The sequence below is a fragment of the Aulonocara stuartgranti genome (genome assembly GCF_965226115.1).
Source record: "Aulonocara stuartgranti genome assembly, chromosome: 23".
Lineage (NCBI taxonomy): Eukaryota > Metazoa > Chordata > Actinopteri > Cichliformes > Cichlidae > Aulonocara > Aulonocara stuartgranti.
The window spans coordinates 17,400,785-17,424,467 of record NC_138958.1 but is presented as its reverse complement, the minus strand read 5'-3'; the positions used below and the strand labels follow the sequence as shown (position 1 = coordinate 17,424,467).

The following is a 23,683-nucleotide window of genomic DNA, read 5'->3' as shown; positions in this document are numbered from 1 at the left end:
TTCAGTTAAGAAAGCACCAAGAGCACACGTCACAGTTTTGCTTGTTAACTCAACACTTTCCTTGAAGAATAAAAACAGTGAACCCCTGAAAACGAGAAAGAACTATTTATTATTTTCCAGAATTCAAAAAGTGTACAAAAGTATGTTGGATAAGTACCAACATGTCCTTTTTTCTTTTTTTTTTTAATGAAGTGCTCTGACGTTGTTTATGAATGATCACTGTCGCCTGGTGTCCACGGTTAAGCATCCCAAACAACAATCAAATGCAGATAAATCTGAGTTAAGTGTCTCTGTAAAGCCTTTGGTCCCAATGGGAGCAGATGACCATGACGTTTATGGAAGGGGATTTAGTTGTGGGAAGCCTCCTGCATGATGACTGAACACAGACTCAACAGCTGCAGGTACTCGTCTGCACCATCTGACAGACACTTGCACACAACCTGAACCAGAGAAAAACAAACAGATCGAGTCATTAAAAAAAGGATTTAACTTCTACATTTATTCCGACTTACTATTGTAGCTGCCAAAAAAACAGCACCGTATTATATGACTTACTGCCATCTTCTCTGTGATAGTCGACTTCTGCTTGTCACTCAGGTCCTGCTCTATGACACACTCATGAAGCTGTGTCAAGATCTGTGTGGCTGCGTAGCCTTCATCCACCATGTTCTGACAGAGAAGATGATTAAAGATTGATTGCCATACCTTTTATTTTGTGCTTAACTACCTATTTCAGGCTATTAGAACACTTACCCTGACTGCTACCTCCAGTTTTTCAAATGTTCCTCTGAAGCAGATCTGGAGCAGGTTGTCAATCATCTTGTCAGGTACAACCTAACAGAGAGCAGAAGCAAGATCTCAGATGAGAAAGACATTCTAACTACAGTTAATAATCACTTCTTGCAGTCTACTGTGATACAAATGAAGTCCAGCTCACCCCTGCTATTTCAATAACAGCACAATCAGTGATTTCCTTGTCGACATTGAGGCGTGCAGCACTTTGCAAAAATGTGATGGCTTTCCGCAGGTCACCTTCAGACACCCGCACCAAGGCTGCTATACTCTGGATTAGAAAAGACAGTTATCAGACTCCACCAGCTGTGCAAAGAAAGCAGTTGCAGTTCTGCTATAACTCAACTCACATTTAAACTGATTATACATTAAATGTTATGCAGCACATAGATTTCACTCAAATCAGATTTTCTTTTCTACAGCAAATACATTTCTGACCATGGATGGATTACCACCTGGGAAAGGTGGGCACAGGACCAGGGACAGTGACAGTGGTGGAGGAACACCGCCAGTATTACCAGACCAAACACAGTAAAATGGAAACTGGCTGTGCCCTCAGGCATCTGAATTACATTAGCCATTTTTTTAACATATCATACAGTTAAGAATATTCAACACTTCCTGCCTGTCACTGAGAACTCTTCTGCCTTGTGCTATTGTGCTTACGACGGGAGCAGGCCACACATACTCTTCACAAATGTAGAGAAGTCTGCAGTCATGATAATCCATCTATTTATGTTACAATCAAAATTTTAGGCAGGAACATTCCCTTTATCAAAAATACTTTACAGGTAAGCAAAAATGTTTATACTTGCAAAAACCATCTCTTCACACACTTTGTGTTCTTTTTTTATTTGAAAATGCAGCACCAGCAAAGGATGTTAATAATCATCTACTAATACAATTAAATCAAATGTATAGAAATGGATCATGTAGAATGACTGTAGTATGTGCTTCGACCAGTAGGTGGAGCCTCTTATTGCTTAATGAAATTGAGTGACAGTGCATTGAATCGTAAATTGACTGATGTACATATCACTTTTCTGCTCATGCTGAACACTGCAAACTTAAACCCCAGTTAGTTGTACAGGGGCTGATGTCTGCTACACCTAAAAAAGGCAACTGCAACAATCCCGTTTTAAACATTAAAAAATAAACAGCCGTTTGCTCATATACATTTGTGGACAGGCTTAACAGCTGAGCAGTTAAACAAACAGGAAAATGGGAGTTGTCTTGTTTTTTGTTTTTTTTTGGCCTCTGCAATCAAATCACAAGAAAGCTGGCTGGACTCAACTGGGAGTCTGCACCAAGGACAAAAACAAGACAAATAAGGATTGATTTGAATGGTGAATCATGCAAAGTTACTTCAGTAATGTCCAAGAACAAAAATACAGGGCTGGAAGTGAGTTTAATACAGTGAGCACGACACAAATTACTTGGGTATTTAAAACCTTGACTTTCTGTTGAGTCTGTTATGGGGAGGATGTGTGCAGATTTATCTTAAAATACTGGTGGTGCCAGGGTCAGACTCAATCTAACATTAACAAAGTTAAAAGATACAGCTCATCGTTCTGAGTTGAGCTCCTTACTAAACCCTGATTTGTACTTCTGTGTAAAAAAAACGAAAACAAAAAAACATTCAATATGTATTTGTGGATGAGTAAAATAAATGTGTTGAAACTATACTTGTACTGGTCAACTATTTAATTATTTTTGACATTTTGTAGAAGGACTAAAATGTCACATATCCTCATAGCAGTCTCCAAAAAGACCTAAAAAGTGTGTAACTGATCATCTTTAAACCTGCAGATACGGTCACTGCTGAAGATTACAGCTTCATTAGTAATAAAAGGAAAGAGCAGACTTTCTTTTATTTGTTACATGAATCGTTTTCTTTTTGTGTGCTGCTTTTGTAAAGAAAAAAAAACATAAAACATTTAGCAGCACCCACTGGTAGGATTATTATGTCTGGTAATTTCTTTTACACTCTCCTTTTAAGTCAGCCTCTCAGTTAAAATTAAAGAGCACTTTCAAATAATTATTACGAGGCATTTTTCCCCATGTATGGAGCAATTAAAAAACCTACACTAGAAGTGCGTAAGACATCTTAGAAATTTCTCACAGGTCTACATTACACTATCTGGTCTTTAAATCTGACGTCATCAGCCATGTCTGGGCCCAAACTCCGCTTAAGGTCACAGTCAAACGATCGCTGCGGCATCACTGAGGATTGAAAAACTGTCTAAATTCTTTCATCTTTAATAAAATGATCAGTGTTGCTGCTTTACAAGGTGTAACAATTAAGTTTAACATCCAGGCATCCGTGAAAACAGAATTTATGAAATTTAACGGTGTTAGAAGTTAGCAGGAAGTTAGCTCACTAGTTTCCATCTATAGTAAATATAATATACCATGTTCAGCCTGAGGGATTTCTGAAAAAAAATTAAGATGTACAGCTCTGTTTTCACTTCCAACATAAATGAAGACAGAAAACTAAACAGCAGTGACGTTTATAGGGTTTACTGAAGTTTGGCTAGCTGGTATATAATGATGTGCTACATGATCGCTAGCGACACAGCTATGTTAGTATAAATACAGATAGGCTGGAGGACGAACGCTAACTTTTTCCCACTCAATAAAAGTTAACGTGAGGGTTCCCGAAGGTTATGGGACAAATGCAACCGCATGGCAGGATGCTGTAAACTGACCAAACTTCAGTCAGGAGAACGACTGATATAATCCATCCACAATACCAGGTTAGTCATTAATATACTGCTGCATGGGCTCGGCTGTAGTTACATCGTAAGGTTTCAAAACCTGAAGCTTTAAAATGAATAGTGGTAATAAAAACAGAGAGGCGGACCACTGTGATCACTGACTGTTTTTAGGGGCTTCTTGAGATTAAATAGAACAAGATACAAAGCATTAGAACATGTTAAAAACACAAAAGCCTTATTAAACGCTGAGTCGTTTGGGCCCAGAAGCAGGATTCATCACGTCATCACTTGAAGACCGGATAGCAGCACAATCATTTTCTTTCTTCCTACCTCTTTGGTGTACTTGAGGTTCTCCTTTTCGCATATCTCTAGTAGGCGTTCTTCCTGGATCTGATTGGCTAGAGGTTTGAAGCGAAACTTGGAGCACCGAGAAGTCAGAGGCTCAATAATCCTAGAAAACACACAGACATACAAGCAGGATTACAATAACTGTGTGTTAACTGTGTAATCTGTGTGTTTAATTGATTCTGAGCAACAACCCACAGCAGACCTGCTTATATAGTTACAGATGAGACAAAACCGAGTTGTGCGAGACTCCTTCTCCATGGTCCGTCTGAGAGCAGCTTGAGCTGGCGCTGTCATGGAATCGGCCTCATCCAGTATGATGATCTTAAAAGGAGGACACGACTTCCCGCTGCAAATGTAGCAAAATAGTGAAAGTTTCAGCATTAGTTTGGACTTTACTGACAGAGACTTTGGTACTTTATTTCAATAATTATTCCAAAAGCTGTTCTATCTGTAAACTGAGTTATCATCAGAGCACTGCTGGCACCACTGAAATGTGCTTTATGACGCACAGTCACTTTACCTTTATAGCCAAAAATATTTGCATGTTTTAAAGGAAAACTGTACATACAGGAACTTATTCCTTCAGTTTGTGATTGGCTCTACAATTAGAGGATGACGTCTGATGTATGCAGAGCTGAAAACAATCCCAGTTTGCCTTTTAATTCACATTTACCAATTTATAAATGTGAGTAACCTCGTACAAAAAAAACCCAAAACAAAAAATAAGTCTAGCTGTTTTCTTATTATCACAAACTGTAAAATGCTGACTCACTCTGGGCGTGTCCCGGCAACAGTGAGCTGAGCAAAGTTTTTGACTTTATCTCTGACGACCTGGATGCCTCTTTCATCTGAGGCATTGAGCTCCAGCACCCTCTGCCTGTACAGTTCTGGACTGAAAACAGAGACATGAGTCAAATATGAGCAGGAACAGTGCAAAGAAAAAAGGAGAGAGATCAACAAAGGTTTAAAAACTATGATGAAGAAATGACTGATGTGAAATCTCTTATCAAATACCACACATACAGTTTACCCACCCATAAAGTTCTCTGGCAGCAGCTAAGATGGTAGAGGTCTTTCCTGTTCCAGGAGGGCCATAGAAGAGCAAGTTGGGAAGCTGCAATTTAAACACAGATCCAATGATACTGTGCCTTTATGGCCTTGCAGAATGTGCAAAATGAGCACAAGTACAACCCGAATACAAAAATATTGGAAATAACCATGTTTATACTGTATATCTGACAACACACTGCTACATTGTGACAAAGCAATCTGACACAAGTTCGAAAACATTCTTACAGTATACGTGGTACATGCACGAGAACAAAAACACACTCATCTCCTATCAGGTGATGGGAAGTCTGCTGACTAAAGTTGTCTGTCAGATAAGAGAAATGTTTACTGTCCACTTCCACCCAAAACAACCCTCCACATTATGATCTTGAAAGGCTCTGTTCTGAATCACAAGATTAAAGGGACCAAAAACCAGAGTGTATGGCATTTTCATTGTCATCAACAAACCAAATGCAGTAATGCAGCCAAGGCTATAACCGCCCCCCCCCCCCCCCAAAAAAAAACCAACCAAATGTTACTTACATCTGCTCCTTCCAGAGACTTCTTCAACACTGCTACAACCTCCTCCTGAAAGGCCACCTCATCAACACACTTTGGCCTGCTGGAGTTCATTGAAGAAAGAGGAAAAAAAAAAAAACTGGTTTGAGTACCTCACAAGCTTCAATATCAGCACAGGCTACAGATTATATATAGACTCCAGAGAACTGTGCAACAACAAAACAGAAGCACTTTTAACCGCATCACCGTGAAATATTTGTTCAATTTAAACATCTGAAAGTCAATAATATGACTCACTATCCATTACATTTCACATTGTCTTGCCTCTAAAATGACAAACATGACCTTATATCATAATTTAGGTGATAATTGTGTGTTAAACAAAAGTTTCACAAAAATATGACTTTAGATTATTTTATTGTCATTAGTCAACATATCGCAGAAGCACTGCTGAACAAAATTACAAAAAGAGAAGAACACAAAAAAAAAAGGATCACAAAGACAGAACCAGGTTAAAATACTGTAGTGTAATTATCTATTACACAATAACTGATAGAATAAAATATATTAGGATGATAGTGCACTGCATAAGAATATTAAATAAATATATACATAATAAATAATACATTTGTGAAATAATGGCAGTCAGTTAAAAGGACCAGAAATTCTTGTAAAGATGGGAAAGGAAAAAAAAAAACAAGGTACGTCCAACTGTTTTATTTGTAGCTCTGTGGTCACCCTCCAACGCACTTACATGCAAACTATGTGTTCCATGTTTGGGGGATTTAATAATCATTTTGAGTCAAGAAACAATCCTGAATTTCACTGTGACATCAAAAGATGATCAAAATGTAAAAATGAGACACATGACGCTATTATTCATTATGCATTTTACAGATTAAACATTTCTGTAAATCAACCCCAAGACTAAAAAAACAAAACAAAAAAATGTTGGATTTTTATGGCAATACTGAACAGTCCCCCGGTTAAAAGGCGGTTAAAAGTTTTGTCCTGAAGGATTCTTGAGATTCCTGTAACTCTGTATAGTTAATCAGATGTAGTGTACAGTACACCTTTGTGGGTCATACTTACTACTTTTCTACCCAAGGAACAGCCTTGGCTTTCTTCTCTGCACTGGGTCCAGCCACTGCCTTATCTTTCTGAGGCCTGGCTGCCTGACCTGTTGCTCCTTTCAAAAATGCTTGCATGACTCTTCTTTATTCTGTTAAAATGAACATACAAAATGCACACACTATAATTATTATATCATAATTATACAGAGGTAGGGTAGGTTGTAACAATATTTTGGAAACAAAGATAAAACAAATGTCCAGCACTGTGCAGAATTCCATCCTGTACCATGATGTCCACATGTAGCTGCCTTGTTTAATCAAGCTATTCTCGTGAAAGCTGCAATATTCAAAGACATGTCACCTAACAAGTAAACCATAACATGCCAGAATAATTGAAATCCAAATTATCAAGCCAATTATGAGCTACATCATATATGCACCCCTTATTTCTAATCCTGTTCATTCAAGTAACTTTCAAGAAAATGAAAGCATCTTTAGCTCCACCTCCAGCTCAGCCTGCTGTCTTTTTGTTAGTGTCACCATCTCCCAACCATTGATTACGGAGTAGTGTTGGAGACAAAGTTAGAGAGGGAGCCAAGTTAATCAAACAAACAAAACCAAAAGAAAGAAACAAAAAAAGCAACATTTTACAACTTCAACCTAAAGCGCTCCATCTATGCAAGATAGCATGGGTGCTGTGTAGGAGTAAAGTCAGTTTCAGTCCACTTCTGTCAGTTTGGACAAGTGCAGAGACAGTGGATATCTAGGACAAAGGATGCTGAATATGGAGCTAGCAGAAAGGAGGAAACAAGGAAGAACACAGATAATAATAATGGATTGGATTTATATAGCGCTTTTCAAGGCACCCAAAGCGCTTTACAATACCACTATTCATTCACTCTCACACACTGGTGGAGGCAAGCTACAGTTGTAGCCACAGCTGCCCTGGGGCAGACTGACAGAAGCGAGGCTGCCATATCGCGCCATCGGCCCCTCTGGCCAACACCAGTAGGCAAGTAGGGTAAAGTGTCTTGCCCAAGGACACAACGACCAGAACAGAGAGCCCAGGGATCGAACCGGCGACCTTCCGGTTACAGATGCGATTTCCAACCCCCTGAGCCACGGTCGCCCGGAGAAGGTTCATTGACGTAGTGTGGGAGGACATGCAGAGTTGAAGTGACAGAGAAGGATGCTAGGAGGCACACTGTGGCGACCCCTAAACAGTGCAGCCAAAAGAAGAAGAGGCACGCCTCAGAAAGATCGCTCTGTTGTACTGAAAGATTTGCTACAAGTCTTTTTAGACCCGGTATGCACAAGTATGAGTTAACAGATCGTTTAAAGAATGGTTGAACGACTGGAGAAAAAGACATAACAATCATTAATCGTTAACGTCAAGCCTTATTTCATTCGTTGGACAGTAAACGTTAAAATTTGACATCATAACGTTGGGATGCAAGAGCGGCACTTAAGAAATTTAACATCACAACAGACAGAACTGTATTCATTATGTAGCTCGCTAATGGGAAAGTGAAGTTAGTGGTTTACTTTGAACAGCAGAGACAGCTTGACCCAGACATCACTGGTGTGTAGCCCATGTTAGCTGCGGTTAGTAAACACTTAAAGAAATATTTCCACGCCGTCTTCCTGAACATTAAATGGCATTTGGCACTGTTTTTAGCATCATAGCACAACTTATCATGGAAGCTAACGAGGCTAGGTGAGTTAGCCACTGTGCTTACTATGAGCTAATAACATTAGCCCCGTTGTTAGCTCCAAAGGGCCGCCTTGTGTCTTTTTTCATAAACATGGACCGCTTTAGAAGTCTTACCTAGGGCGGAGTGAATGAATATCTAAAACTCCAATAGTAGTAATAATAATTCTGGCAGCTGGCTCGACCCCTGTCTGCTTAACTCCGTGTCCTCAACAACGTCAGTAAGTCTTCCCGCGCTAGCGGCCGAAAACACTTCCGTCGACGTTATTGTGTACCTTCCAATCATATGGTGCGGACGCCGCTCGTTTCCTTAGTCACGTCTCCTCCCATCCCTTTCTCCTTTTGGGGGAGAGGGGCTTTTTTTGTCTCCTTTTCATTCTATATCCTTCATAATTTCCCGTTATTTTCGTTTGGTTTGTTAATACGCAATATTTCCGCTTATATTCTAAACTGTTAAATTTTAGACAAATAAACAAATAAATAATCCGATAGTTTAGATTTAATGATTTCATCTGACAAAAACAAACACTGTGTAGTCATGTTCCTAAGAAATACAGGATTATGTGCTTTGTTTTGTCAGCCAGTTGATGGGCCATTGATCTTGGCTGTTTCTGTTGTACAGCCTGTGATTGCCTGCAGAGAGAAGATGAATGAGTAGCAAGAGCACAGATGTCTCTGGCTAATAGACAGTCCCAGGAGCATACAGGGCCATGGAGAGATGCTAGAGCCCCTTACATTGTTTGGTTCTGGCAAAATGTGGAGCTGGATTAGCAGAGCGGCTTTAGTAGCACCGAATGACTATGTGAAGTGAAAGCGTAAATGATTTGTTTTGTTCGTGCTCTTGCGTGATGAGTCGTGTGAGTTATTTAATTTAACACGGTCTTTTTGATGGCTAAATATGTAGGGTTTTAAAAATGTTTTATGTTATTTTCCCACATATTTAACAAAAACAGAATATATATATATATTTTATAATGTTTAATTTGATAATCATTGTGTGTTCCTGGGGCTCCCCTCCTCTTACAGTCCAGCTCCAGGCACCAGGATTTCTCTCTTGGACCTATTAACCCCCACCCCACCCTCAGCCAGCTCTGTGTCTCTCCCTCCGCCCTGCAGGCAGGTGAAGCAGCCTTCTGATTCGTTTTCCTTCTGTGTGACTCAGCTTCTTTATGAGAGCAAATAGAGCATCATCAAAGCAGCAGCACCACTGATTTCCTGCCCATCAAGCTTGAGGAGTTTCCCTTTCAATGGAGTTGACTCAACTATCTCCCCTGGCTGAGGAGCATTCTGTCTTTTCCTAGGTTAGAGGTGCTGTAAATATTTACTTTTGTTCTATGAGGATTTTTCTGGTTTTCAGTTGGGGCTTGGAGCATCATGACAAGGAACGGTTGGCTCTATTCGTGTCTGGATGGCTGATCAATAATTGGATGTTTTTACTTACAAATTTTCTGAAAATGCAGTTTTATTTTTTACTATTGGCACAGTTTTCTGACTGATAGGGTGACAAACAAATTGCCTCTTTTGTTGTCTTTCCGCTTGACTTGTTCTGGCTTTTATTGTTTAATTGCTTAACAGTTACCTTGCCATTGTTTTTTACTGAACACTGACTGGCAGATTATCTTGCTCACCGTTCAATTGACTAAGCTATTTTATTTTCTATTCTATCAACCCCAAATGGTTTTTTTTTTGTTACTTTATATGTGCCTTACTAGCAGCGTGGTTATTTTATACGTAGACTTACTATTTAGCTAAGTGGCTGGGAGTGGCATCAACATTATCATTATCCCCAGGCTTTGTGGCTGTCTGTGATGGTGATAAATGTGAGGAAGGACTTGGAATAAGAGTATAAATAAGAATCAACATATATGAGGGGAAGAAAGGGAGACACAAATCTCAGGGGAGAAAATTGGATTAGGGAGCAAAAGCAGGGGAGACTGTCTGGGGTGGAAGGGTGACGAGAGGAGGTGTGGCAGCAGAGAGAGAGAGTGAGACGAAGAGAGATCAAGAGAAGAGTGGATGCAACCCACACCCTGAGATGCTGTGCTGGCTGAGAGAGGACGAGATGTCGGTTCAGGAGCTGCTACAGAGGGTCGAGTGTGTCATCACTCATGTCGGTAAGTCATCGTATATCTTCTCAGTTTCCCCCCTTTGTCTGTCTGTTCATGTTTCACTCTCAGGTGGATTAATTAGAATAAGAGGAGCGGATGTTTTAAACGGTATCCTCTCATGGGAAATTCTAAGGAGAGCCCGCCTCTTGGAATATACCCTCGTTGTGGTGAAAGATCTTCATCTATAAATCTTTGACTTGTGATTAGGAAGCAGGGCAAATGAAATGGAGGCAGGGAATTTCCATCCTCTCATCAGGACCACTGAGTGAAGAGGGATGCGATGGGCAATAAGGAACATGTGCCAAAGAGTGTAGCAGAGAAGTCATTGGGTTCAGTTGTGATTTTCAGCAGCAATCAACATTTTTTTTAATTGATTTTTCATTTCATTCTCATTTTCACTGGCATACATTAACTGTTTCCTTTGATGCGAGTAAATATTACTGAGACCAGGATCTTATTTTCTTGTTTTAATATGAATAATGATGATACATATTCAGTCTTCCATTGATATTGTCCATTTAAGTTTCTGTCTTGTTACCTTTACTCAGTTTTTTCATTGTGCCTTTTATTTCCACCTCTCCTCTTTGCCCTTCTCTCATAGTAATCACTTCTTTTCCATCCCGAGTTCGTCCTTTCTCTCCCCTCTGTGTGTCCTTCATTCTGCCTTCCATGTAGTTCAGTCCACTCAAACCTTTTTTTCTCCTTGCACTTTTCTCCTCATTCATCCATCATTTTTCATCCTCCTTCTCTCTAATTCCGCATCCGGGTTGTTTCTGGTGTGGAAGTAGGTTAATGTGCCACGCTGGAGACGGTTGCATTGCACAGTATTCTCCATTGCTGCACTGCCTGCACTGCACAGTAGCTAAGAGAATGATGGGTAGGGGGGCGGAGGGCAGCCTGTGAAGAGTGTTACTATGGAAACTGGCTCTGAATTAATTTACTGGAAATCATGCTCGCTCAGTATGCTGCCACCAGTGTTTGCAGCACAGATGATTCTGTAAAGGTGTTAATTTAACTGGATATTGTTATATTCTTCACCTGTTTTTAAAAGATTACTTGTTATACCCATTATATAATTGAGAAACTACTGATATTGGTCTCATGCTAACCTGAGTGTAACTTAATTTTAAGTCTGCACTCTGAAGTTAATTGATTTACAGTAGTGTGACTTGTTTCAGTCCAAAAAAGAATGACACGAAACTACAATATGACTCTGTGAACTGATTTATGTCTGCACATCATTAATACACAAACCCAACCATCAATGATCTGTCTATGCAGCTAATTTGTCATTAATAACATTCGTTCATTATTATTATTTTTTGTTACTTCAGGCCTTTCAGTTCGGTCTTAAAGTTATACATTACTAAAATTTCATAACAAATATTGGATGTCCAGTTAAAGGCCTCTCTCTGTGATTGATGATTACAATTAACCTTAACCCCACTTTTTAGAGGCAAATAAAAGGAATATATATATTTTTTCAAAACAACAAAAACTGCATAGATTCACTCCAAGTACTCCAGTTTTCTCCGATGTGTGTTAGGTTAATCAGTGATTCTAAATTGACAAAAGTGTGAATGTGAGTGTGAATAATTGCCTGTCTATCCGTGTTAGCTTTGCGATGGATGACCAGTATCAGTGTGTGTCCAGTGAAAGCTCAGATGGGCTCCAGTCAAAGGCTGCAGTTTAACAGTCAGTTTACTTAAGAAGGTTCCTAATTGAGTGACGTGAAGCTGGAAGCATCTGTGTGAGAACGATAATAAGAGCTGGATGAATTCTCTAATTAAGTAAATGTTTAATTAATTTAATTAAATTAATTTAATTCATTGCTTCATGTATGGTCCCCTTTAGCACTGGATACATTGAACCATCCTTTATGAAAGGTGAGAAAATATTGCTCTCCCACAATTCAAATATGCATTAACAGCTCATGAAAACAAACTTTTAACATTACACTCAAGCTACACAGATTATCATGTAAATTACTGCAGTTTTTTTCTTTTTCATACTGCAACTGCCTAATATGCATTTATACTTCTTTCAATAATTTGTTTAACTGACAACTAAATGAGCATTGTGCTACTTAACAAAATTACTTGGGAGACGCTGAAGCTTTAATAAAGGCAAGACTTAAAGTGAATCACCTCTTCAGCGGGAAGGGAAAGTATGAGTCGATTGCTGAATGAGGCAATTTTTCCTAATACAGCTATTCACTGTTACGACTGGTAGGCTGCTATATTCCAGTGTTGCATAAAAAGCATGTTATCTAAGATGAACCTTTTTGGAATTCATCTACAGGACTCTGTAGTTTCACCACAGCAGGCCCATGTTAATAAATGCAGTTTAATTTCCTGAGCACTGGATTTCAAAGTTACTATGAAATCGCCATCATTCTATGACTTTATAATATTTCTCACCAGGGTAAAGTGAAAGTGATTACCAAAAAATATTGGTGGTCATTTTTTTCACTATTCCTTTATGAGTATAAACAAAACAAACTATAAGGGCTTTTGGTGATGTAATTCCACCTCTGCTTATTGTTATTAAAGGAATGACAGACACTCTCTCTAATTTTCTGTACAGTCATTTTGAAGAGAGCTTGTTGGCTTTTCACCTTTGATATTGTGCAGGCAGCAGGAGGAGGAGAAGCCTCAAATGGCAGAATATAATTGATCAAAGATGGAATCAATTTTCCTTGGTGTGTGTTAGATCAGTAGAGACAGATCATGAGAATGTACTGTACCAATGTTATAAGATGATACTGTTTGACATGAATTGGGTTTCAGAGCATGCAGAAACAGAGGAAGAGCCAAACAGTTTCAGGCAACACTTTCAAACCTTATCTGAACTGGTGATGTCATTATGAGCACATATAGGAGGTGACTAATGTTATGTTAGTCACGTTGCATATTAGCTTGCAGGAGAACCCAGGGATAGTTGTAACGTGGGTCAGTTGTAGCACTTCCAATTTCTCCAATCAGAGCTAAGTGTCAAATGATGTGATTCATCCTGTACATGCCCAATTCATTTCTTCTATCACATGTGAAAAATTAGCACATTTTGGCAAACACAGACAGTTTAAGAAGAAAAAAATTAATTTGTATGCAAAAAAGTATGTTTTTTTATTTCAACTTTATGTTAATTTCTAATAGCATTATCTGCTTTGCAGTTAAACTCATCAAACTTAAATTATGTTATTTGTATGTCTATGGGGATATATTCTGTGTAGGTCTTTAGTGCTAATGTTTTAGCCGTTGGCTGTAATGTTAGCTAGTTCATGGCTATAGGAGTCTGGGTCAGTTGTAACAGCAACAGTCTGGGTTAGTTGTAACAATAATGCAGATGTTACAACTTACCACACTGTTACTTTAACTTATATTAAACAAGTTGGGACAATGACACCAGCAGAGAAAGGTTCACTGGTCACCTTTGTATATGCGGTTAATGCCATTGGCAACACAGTTCCTCCAATGTTTGTGTTCCCACGTTATGCAGACCACTTTGTCAGAGATGGGCCAGTAGGAAGTACTGGTAGTGGAAATAAATCAGGATGGGTGCAAGAAACAGATTTCCTCATCTTTCTGAAGCACTTTGCAAACCACACCAAGGTAAGCCATGAAAAAAGTAATTCTTCTCATGGATGTTCAAAAGCTAGATTTCTGCATTCTGTCACACATAGCTACATAAATAGTTCTAAGTGCATTCAGGTGTTGAATAAAAAAGATTACATGTTAAGATTTTGTCAGTTTTTTCACCCATGGATATGTTACAACTAATCCAGGCTATGGGGTCAATTGTAACGTTTCACTCTTTGTGTCTGAGACCACACCATGCAATGAGTAATTGTGCTGCAGAGAAAATAGCTGTACTATTTAATAGCAGATATATGTAAATACTTTGCATTACATTTTGAATCCACTACCTTAAAAGAGCTCCAAGCTACAGACAGAAATGTCAAACGTTATGTTACAACTATCCCCTGTTTCCCCTACACAATTCCCAGTTGTTTTAATTATGAGTTATCTTGCCAACAAAATGCCAACCTGTTATGGATCTGTGATTCCTCTTCTCGGTTGAAGTCTTTTCTACATAACTGAGAAAATGTAAATTTTATTGGATGACTGTTGTACACAGCTATCTGTCACATGTCAAATAAATAAATTAAAAACATTTATATAATTGGAAAGGATTAAATAGAGTTAGGTGAAGTCATTTGGGTATACCTCCTGGTCTACCTCCAGGTGTTTTGGGCTTGATTGAACTTGAAGAGACTATGGAGCAGACCCAGGACATGCTGAAGAGATTATGTCTTCTGACTAGCTTCTTAATGCCTTGCTTTGCCCCCTTAAAAAAGCTAGGTGGTCTGTAGTGTGTGTATGAAAATCGCTATATATCATTTATGATATTGTATTGAGTTTATGGTGCTAGGTTAGATGCTTATCCTTACAGCTTGGAACTCAAATCATAATGTGGTCATATATGTCGTTTGGTATAAGATACAACAGGGCAGAATTAGCAGTATTGTTGCCTGGCCTTTTGCTTGCTGCATTGTATCTTTCTGGAGATTCATCTAACATTACACTACCAGTTTTCTGTATTTGACAGCGTTCACATCTTACATGTCTTCAGAGGTCCGCTACTGAAATCTCAACTGCAGCCTATTGATAGCAGCTCAGGATTTGTAATATTATTCAGAGGCCTCCTGCCTGAAACCCCTGTCACCCACCCAAGCTTCCAAACAGCGCCAACCTTTGTAGTGATGACGTTAGCACTGTATTCTCTCTGCTTCCTCTTCCTGTATATGATACAGGAGTGGAGGTGGGGAGGGGAGGCACACCATATCCTTTGGAAAGTGTCTTTCTTTCTGTCTGCTGGACAGAGGCCAGCTGAACGGTCCTGCTCACAACAATAGAGCTGAACAATAGCACAGGAGAACTTTCACAGTTTGGCCTAATTTTTTTACAGAACAATTTTTAAGAGGATAAATGCTGAGCAGGTCAAATGAGCCAAGGTCAAGTGGTCTGGTCACAGTTTCAGTGTTGACTACAGGGCAAACTCGTTGATACAACTACTGTTTTCCTTTTAGTTTTTCATTTTGAAAACTTCAGTTGGCTGGCAAGATACTTGATAAATTTTGAAAGGTATTCCTGTAATCACAGTGTTCCTTGGAAACGCTCATCAGGACATGTGAATCATTTCATAGTTTCACTTTCAGTTTTTTGCAGTTTATCAGGAACGCTAACTGTTTTGCTTTCCTTGAAAGTTCTGAAATGATTTCACCAATAACTTAACTGGTAAACACACCGAGTGAAAGCTTGTTTTTTATGCTAACAATAAAGTGCTAAAGAGAACAGAAAACAACATCTGTTCCTTTTCGATCTGGGACTGGTGGGAATGCCATGTTCATCAATTATTCAGATTGCTCTAGTGCCTGGTCTGAAACGTCAGTACTCAGTAATGTGTGGAAATGTCCGTCTTGTGCATCCTGGACTGTCACTTTAAGATAGTTTGCTTGCGTCATTTCAAGTCTATGGTGATTTTCTGGTTCCAGTAGGAGAAGGTCATTGTCAGTGAGCTAGCCAAGGCCTGCAGTGACATAATCCATGATGTCAGCGGTTAGAACAGTAGTTGACCAAAAATGGACTTTTTTTTTAATGGACCAACAGAATAAAAGCTCTATTCTTTTTGTTGAAATAGTTTTGAAAAATGCAATTCCTACAGGCTGCTCTAACTGATATACATGCAGCTCATGTAACCCTAGCTAACACTTTCAAACACGAGTGGAGAAAGATTCAGGCTGATGCGTGAACTGTCTGAATGGAAATACTGTATAAGGCTAGACTGTAACACCAGAGGTTTCTGAGAAAAGTCATTTTAAGAGTAACTTATGTGAACTAGATGTTAAATAACACAGTAAGTAAGAAACTTGGTTACATTTTAGTAAAAAAATATTTCTCCTCCACAAACTGTCCAGTCACACAACACAAAAAGAACCAAGACAACTGATTTACAATACCCCAGAACTTTTTTGTTGCGTGTCCTTTAATGAAGAGTCCTGTAGTCGTGTGGAAAGGACAAACATTTCTGAGAGGCTGAGGTCACTGACAGATATTGGCTGTTGCTGATGACTGTAGTTGTCTTGGTCGCAGCTGATTAGCACTCAGTGGTTTTTCTCATCTTCATGTGTGAAAAGAGAATTAAAGGAAAGGAATTAAACAGGTACAATTTAGTACGATAAAACCTCAAATACAAGTAATGTGTCACGCCAAATTGCAGTAATGCATCCTCCTCAGTCACCTTAAATATTATATTTTCATGTATTTTTATATGGAATGAAAAGTTTTAACAGTCAGAAAATATCAACATTTAACCTAAAAGAAAAAGTCTGATAAACTGCCAAAACTATTGTCTGCAAGGAATATTTATTATATATCACATACATTCTGTAACACACTTATTAGACTATTTGGACACACGCGCCACAGCCTTGACCCACTTTTTGGACACAACCCAACATATGTGCATGTAAATATTCGCCATCTTACTATTTTATATCTTCTTAACATTTTTTAACTAAGAAATTAAAAGTATCCGAGAAGAGGTGGAGGGAAAACACTTATTGATGGATAACCAACATCATACAGTTTTTTCTCTTCTGAATAATGTAGTCGATGCAACTATATGCATCTTTGACTCTGAGTGTGACCAAAACCTGTCTAATTGTGCTGTTTTACATACATGATCAGTTCAAAGTCTAAAGCTTTGTCTATAGATAGGGCGTGGCAGCCATCTCACACGCATCCATAACTAGTGAAGAAACAATGTGGAGAAGCCTTATAAATCATTTGAGAGGAGGGGGCATAAAAGAAGCAGGACGGGGGGAAAGGAAAGCTGGGAGTAAACATGGAAGGATGCAGAGGAGAAGGGAAGTCCCCGCTGCCTGATGAGAGTATTGTTGAGGATATTTGCGTAAACTGTGGTAAGAACTGAGCAGCTAAGCCGGTCACAAGGCTGCCAGGAGAGGCTCAACCCCCCTCTTTGACGAAAACACGAACATCAGCACACACATATCCATACCTCTCTGCCGTTTCTTGCTACTCTTACACACAAAATGACAAGGACTGGGCCTGAACTACTGAGGAAAACCAGACAGCCCTGAGGAGTGGACTGTAGTATCACCAGATCTTTGTATGTGTGTGTTGCTGTGGACATTGGACTGGATGTTGGTTTAGCGGTGTGGCTCAGCCCCTCCTGTGCACTGTGTCACAGAAAGATCAGCAGCAACATGGGATCAGTAATATGTAAGTGACTGTCATATCGACTGTAGTGACTGTGTTATAGGTGTGTGTGCTATATAGCTTTGACTTAATCCGTACTCAGTAAAAAAGAGCTTTAAAGGGTCAAAGCCTATAATAATGCTGCTTCCTTAGTACCACCTTGTCAATGGTAGTGATGGGGATACACACGAGTCTGTAGTGGTTTGTCAGGAGTGGGAGTGAAATGGACCTGCAGCTTATTAATACAGTTTTGTGTGGTAAAGTGTTAGTCTATCCCATGTGTTTGATCTTGTGAAATATAAAATACAAGCAGGTAAGCTACATTATTGTACATGCTAACATTTTCATACATGGTGGCGGCACGAACACAGTTTAACAAAGTGCAGATTTCTCAGTTTTTGCTTATTGTGACATGATAATAATAACACATGATAAACTAATGTAAAACACTGATTGTGAGACTGCATAGAGATGGAAGAGGGCAAAATAACTTAAATGGGCACCTGAATAATAATAGCTTATGCAGTGGTGAGGAGTTATTGAAAGAGTCAATTTAACTATAACAGAAGGTGCAGAAGCTCTATTTGAAAAATTAGCTGAAAAATATGTTTTGATTTGATTTGATTTGATTTTATTGATTAGCATTCAAATATCTCAGTGAACAGAACAAGGATTATCTGAGGTCACTGGTGCTTCTGTGATTCTCGCTCAATCAACAGTCCTGTTATAAGCTTAAGAATTTGCTAGCAGAAGATTCCTCCTGAAGTCCAGTACCTAGAGCATCCACAAAGAAGGGCTAGATCAACTATTAAAGATGAAACAAGAAGCATGCATGGATATCACAGGCAGATACCCACAGAACGAACATAAAGTGTGCATCTTGGGCAGTAAAGGAGAGAATAAAGGGAACAGCAAGCCTCTCCAGGGGAATTAAAGGAGCTGGCTGACATCAAGAGAACCAACATCAATTTTTCAAAAAGGCCAACAGAGATACTCGACTCATAACTGCACATGAAAAAGGTATTAAGGTTAAGGTCCTGTAGAACTTCAGTTTTTAGACTGAAAAGAAAGCGTTCCAGATACAGCTGACTGACAAAGGACAGCAGAGACCAGTTATGACAGTCAGAGGAAAGGGTAACCTTAGTGAAAGCTAAAATCCTCACAGGCAGGTGTGACAGGCTCTGTCATTTGTAATTTAAATTTGACCATTGGACCTTAAAATACAAGATGAAATTCAAATTATTTGAGATGCAAATTTATCATGTAATCTAAATACGCATCAAAAGCATTGCGGTTTTGCAAAAGAATTTGTCCTCAAAAACACACTACAAAAAAAAAAGAAATGCAGTTCACATCCAGCAATGATGTGCTGGTCCTGGTGTTTCTACACAAGAAAAGGAAGAAACAGAGATTCTGGGTTCATCCAGTTCTCAACAGAAGGCAACAGCAGGGAGAATCTAATGGTTTAATCCAAGAGTTGAAGTTGAATCACAGCTGCTTTCATGCATTTGCAGGATGTTAGTCGGGCAGTTTGATTGCTTGTTGGCAGAGTTGGGATCACATCTGAGGAGACAGAGAAATTATTTTACAGATAGATCGGGAGCAGCGTCGAGCTGTATGTGTGAGATAAAACAATCTTATTTTACAATTTGCATATTTGATTGCATCACCACTAGATGATGCTCCAGCTGGTTAAATCTGTTTATTTGCATGTGAAAAATCTGAAAAACTGAGCTGAGAAATGATTTCATTTCAATCATTTCATTTGGTAATGAAGTGAGATAAGGTATTTTGAATGTCTCTCATTATTATGAATTCTCAAACAAAACAAACAAACAAACAAACAAACAAACAAACAAACAAACAAACAAACAAACAAACAAACAAACAAAAATGCCAACATTTAAAAAAGGTCTGTTTTTCTTTGATTCTGTACTCACAAACTAATTTCAGGTAATTCACTTGCCAGAAATAAAGCACCATACAGCAAACCTTTAAATGAGATGCTTATGGGATTTTAGCCACCTCCAAAAAAACTTCTTTTATTTTATTTAGTGCCTTGAAAAGTTACATGAGCTGATTTTTATCTGGGTAAAAACTATAAAAGATTAAGTACAGTGTGTACCTGAATAGAGTTCACTGCTGTAATCCACTTCTACGATAGCTTAAAATAAGACTTCAGTGGGTAGAGCTTTTTTCACCATATAAATAAGCTGTTTTCTCACATGCATTTCAGTTCAGAACTATTTTAGACATTTCAAGGCAGTGCTCTAAGTGTCAGAATAAGTCCTTTCAGGCATTACATGGTTTTTACTAAAAGTCTGTATAATGTCAGACGGAGCCTACGCAAGAATAGATCAGGTCATTCTGAGCTAGAGAATGTCTACACTCTTCCTGGTGCCTTCCCTTGCCTATACCAAGCAGCATATTTCCAGTAGAGAATACATGTGCAGATAATCCCCAGCTGTGTGTTGCATGTGAAAAAAGACTATTTTTGACAATGTCTCAAAATGATTCTCTTGACTTTATCATAGGTTGGTGATTGTGTTTAAAAGGTTTGCAGTATTGTCACATTAGAGCAAGAGCACAGGTGTGACCGAAAATATTACACCTACATGTCATGTGGGTAAGCAGCCAGGATGCTGATGTTTTGCATACTGGCTCACTGGAAACAATACTGTATTTCTCCACAGTATCCTTTTTTATTTGTATTTTTGTTGTTAATTATTTCACAAAATTACACAAAATCTCTCAAAATTAGGAGAGAAGTGTACAGGGTAGAAAAGAACCTCTAATAGAGTCTACATAGAGTGTAAACTCCCTCCTTCACAGCAGGTCTGTGATTGTAACAGGTGTGGGTGTATGCAAATGACCTGTAATAGGCTTTACCCTGTAGCAGAGATTATGACAGAGAGCCAGAAACAGACATAGACAGAAGTAGAGAGGTTACAGGTATCTTGTGGGCTGTACAGGGACATGCAACAAACAGGTCCAGCAGCACAGCGGCATAGAAAACAAAAAGTGTGCATTTGTGTGTGTAACAGACAGGAGAAGCATTAGACAAACATGGATCACCCCCCGCTTCTCTGACAGAGTCAGTGGGGAGGCAGGACAGGTAGATACCATAGAAAAGAATATACATGCAGTACAACCATGTAAGATTCAGTTTATTCTGACTACAAACAGAATCTTGAGGAAGGCTGTTACATCAGACCTTTGGATCTTGTTTTACAAGTTGTGGTAAATATGGACGTTTATGGATCTTATTCCACTGTACGGATCTCCATTGCTGAGATGGAATCTTACTACAGCTTCCTGGAGGTGTGTCAGGAGACTGAATCAGCCATACTAGGAAGTATGTAAATCCTCTATGCACCATTACATTCTTCTCTCAACCCTTTTAATATGTTACCTTTACACTACTATACAATTTTGGTTCAATACAGCTTTGGAAGTGATTAGAAATTTGGGCACTATAGCACTAATAATTTAGCTTGAAAGAAGCAAAATTACTTTGACAAGCAACAATGTAAAATATGTTTTGACTGCAGCTTATAAAGTATGACTCTGTGTGTATGAGACAACTGCGCAGAAGCAGCAGAAAACACAGAAATTCAGTTGCTGTTTGGTCCTAGTCAATAAAATCTTAATGTCTTTATTAATAACAAAAAATAATTTTACACTGTTATTGTTGCTGACTCATGTTGTAGTTGCTCATATCAATCCTGCTGTTATAGCCTGTTTATTCAATTCTAGATGATGATGAAACCTGTAAACAGATGTAAGCAACAAAAGCTTCAGATCACATTGAAAGAAGTTGGAAATGAAGCTTGTTTGTTGCCGTCAGCGGTTTTAGGAACCTTCCTATAGAACAGCTAATGTTAGCATACTAGCATGTTGGTAATTAATTTCATTTATAATCTTTAGTAAGTTTGTACAAAAAAAGAGAACTGTTCTGAAAATATGGCTGTTTGGAGTGCGTAAGCTTTGCTGCAATTTCTTAATAAACTTTGTACAAATTAAAGTTCTACTAGAAGAATCGATACTTTGCTGAAGTTATTTGATCATGCTGCAGGTTATGCTCCTAAAAATGGTTCTATGTGAATTGTTGGGTTTCATATTTTCACCAGACTGTGTAGAATCCTCTATGTCTCTAATGAATGGGGCGTTCTAACCTATTCAAACATGACAGTGTGCAGTAGTGTTCACAGTTTTAACACACAAAAAGATGTATCTAAAGAAAATTTTACTTTTCTGATGAAACAATTTGACATTGATTAAAGCAGCACCAAATGAACTTCGATTGAGGATTTTTAATTCAAATTATCATGCAAAATATATAAAAAGTGATGATTAATACAAGACACAAACAAAAAGTGAACAGAGGTGTTAAAATCCAACAAAGAGTGAGAACAACAAGTAAAACTTAAACTTTAATATGTAAATGACCATTATTGTCGTAATCCTAATAGCAATGAAAATGTACAAGTGTACAAGATAAATCCATTTTCAGCTAGTAGGAGTTCCCTAATTGAAAAATGAATGCACACACCAAGAAAAAAGCTTTATAGTTTCGTTTAGATGAACTGTTCTGGCTGAAGAGTTCATCGTTCTGTTGTTAGAATACGTGCAGGTTCTTTTATCTCTGTCTAATATCCTTGATTATATGGCACAGAAAGAAAGAAATGAGCTCCAGTATCTATTGTTTTTTTGTTGCCATTAGTCTTCCTATGCAGATTTTTTTGGACCTTATCACAGAGATATTAAGAAACAGTTTCTGCCTTTCCAGTTTATTAGGTTTTTTTTTTCTTTGCTTGCTGCCAAGGCAACCAATATGGGATCTTTACATTTTGAAGCTGGTCATTAAAATTGATTTTTGAATGATAGGAAGCATGTTTGTTCATGCAGAACTCTTTAACATTGGCTTTAACATCCTACTTGTTGGTTGAAACCTGTGATTTACAGTAGCAACAGAGATGTTTCTGTGCTCCCATTACTCAACATGTGTGCTGACTGATGGACAAACATCAGAGTGCTTTGTTTTGTCAGTCGCTGTCAAGTCCAAGATCAAGACCAAGCATGCTCGTATTTATGGCAACAACAACAAAGATGGCTACATACCAAATGCATATAGAAATGCAGACATTGCAAGATGCCCCAGTGTTCATGGTTAAAAACAGGATCAGGCTTGTGACTCATTATTAGCAGTCCACATTTCATGAGGTGATAATGATATTCATTGGGATAATGTATGTGTGTGTCAGGGAATGAGAAACAGAGAAGTGTTATCAGCGGATCTGTCACTGGACATCCTCTGATTGTTTTCTTGTGCTGACGCCTTCTTCCTGAGAACCAATAGGAAGCCCCCCCCTTCACCTAGACCTTGAGGAACAACAACCCAAAAATAACACTGGCTCTGCATCATAATTGTGTATTTGTGTTTGTATATGAAAAAATCTGTTTTGTGTGCTCCCTGTATCTGAGATTGACAGAGATCAAAGAGAGATAGGAAGCTGTCTTAAGAGAGTGTTTGATAAACTTCTGCATGTTTTCACATGTGATATAAAACCTTTTATTAATGGAAACAAATTCTTACATATCATATGTTTTTCATCAAAGATGTGCAGGTATATTAAAATTAGTTTGTTGCATATTCACTGTTTGGCAAACATTTTAAATTGGAAACCACTATAAAGTCTGTAATGAGCAGATCTTCACAAATTAATGTGGTTACAGCATGAACTTAAAAAAGCAGGGGCAGCCCACTACTTCCACTTAAAAACGGTAGCTGCGAGTATAATGTGGGTCTACTCCAAACACACTGAACTCATTCATGAGACCGCTGTTATCCTGCTTCATGCTATTAATAGAGACTCTAGTCTATGTAACATTCCGAGTTCACATCACTGTTAAGAATTACACAATTTAACATCATGCAATTACCAGATAAAATCCAGGTTTCATTTTCACCTCTCTGTCTTTCCATTCTCTCGATCACCATGTGCGCATCATTTTTCTCCACTTGTCCCTGCACAGATACTTTTTTTTGTCATTTTGCCTAGAAAACATTTAAACATTGCATCAG

General features: G+C 38.5%; 2 protein-coding genes across 5 annotated transcripts in view; one reads left to right on the top strand and one right to left on the bottom strand.

Moving 5' to 3' along the window:
* Nucleotides 1-90: 90 nt before the first annotated feature.
* rfc4 (replication factor C (activator 1) 4) lies at nucleotides 91-8,523 on the bottom strand. Its single transcript, XM_082524441.1, has 11 exons — nucleotides 8,328-8,523; nucleotides 6,519-6,648; nucleotides 5,451-5,529; nucleotides 4,892-4,971; nucleotides 4,630-4,749; nucleotides 4,060-4,203; nucleotides 3,840-3,960; nucleotides 938-1,063; nucleotides 754-834; nucleotides 556-669; nucleotides 91-440 (listed from the first exon to the last, which is right to left on the bottom strand). The coding sequence occupies exons 2-11, from the start codon at nucleotides 6,632-6,634 to the stop codon at nucleotides 348-350; spliced, it is 1,074 nt and encodes a 357-aa protein (XP_082380567.1). The 5' UTR covers nucleotides 6,635-6,648; nucleotides 8,328-8,523; the 3' UTR covers nucleotides 91-347.
* Nucleotides 8,524-9,212: 689 nt separating this feature from the next.
* Nucleotides 9,213-23,683, top strand: part of mcf2l2 (MCF.2 cell line derived transforming sequence-like 2) — a 115,579-nt gene continuing 101,108 nt past the window's right edge. The window contains exon 1 of one of the 4 annotated variants that reach the window (XM_082524374.1): nucleotides 9,213-10,324. In XM_082524374.1, the coding sequence (XP_082380500.1) occupies nucleotides 10,246-10,324 (79 nt within the window). In that variant the 5' untranslated portion in view covers nucleotides 9,213-10,245. Of the gene's footprint in view, nucleotides 10,325-20,523; nucleotides 20,954-23,683 lie in introns of those variants that run through there. The other 3 variants (XM_082524375.1, XM_082524377.1, XM_082524376.1) reach the window with 3 other exon arrangements.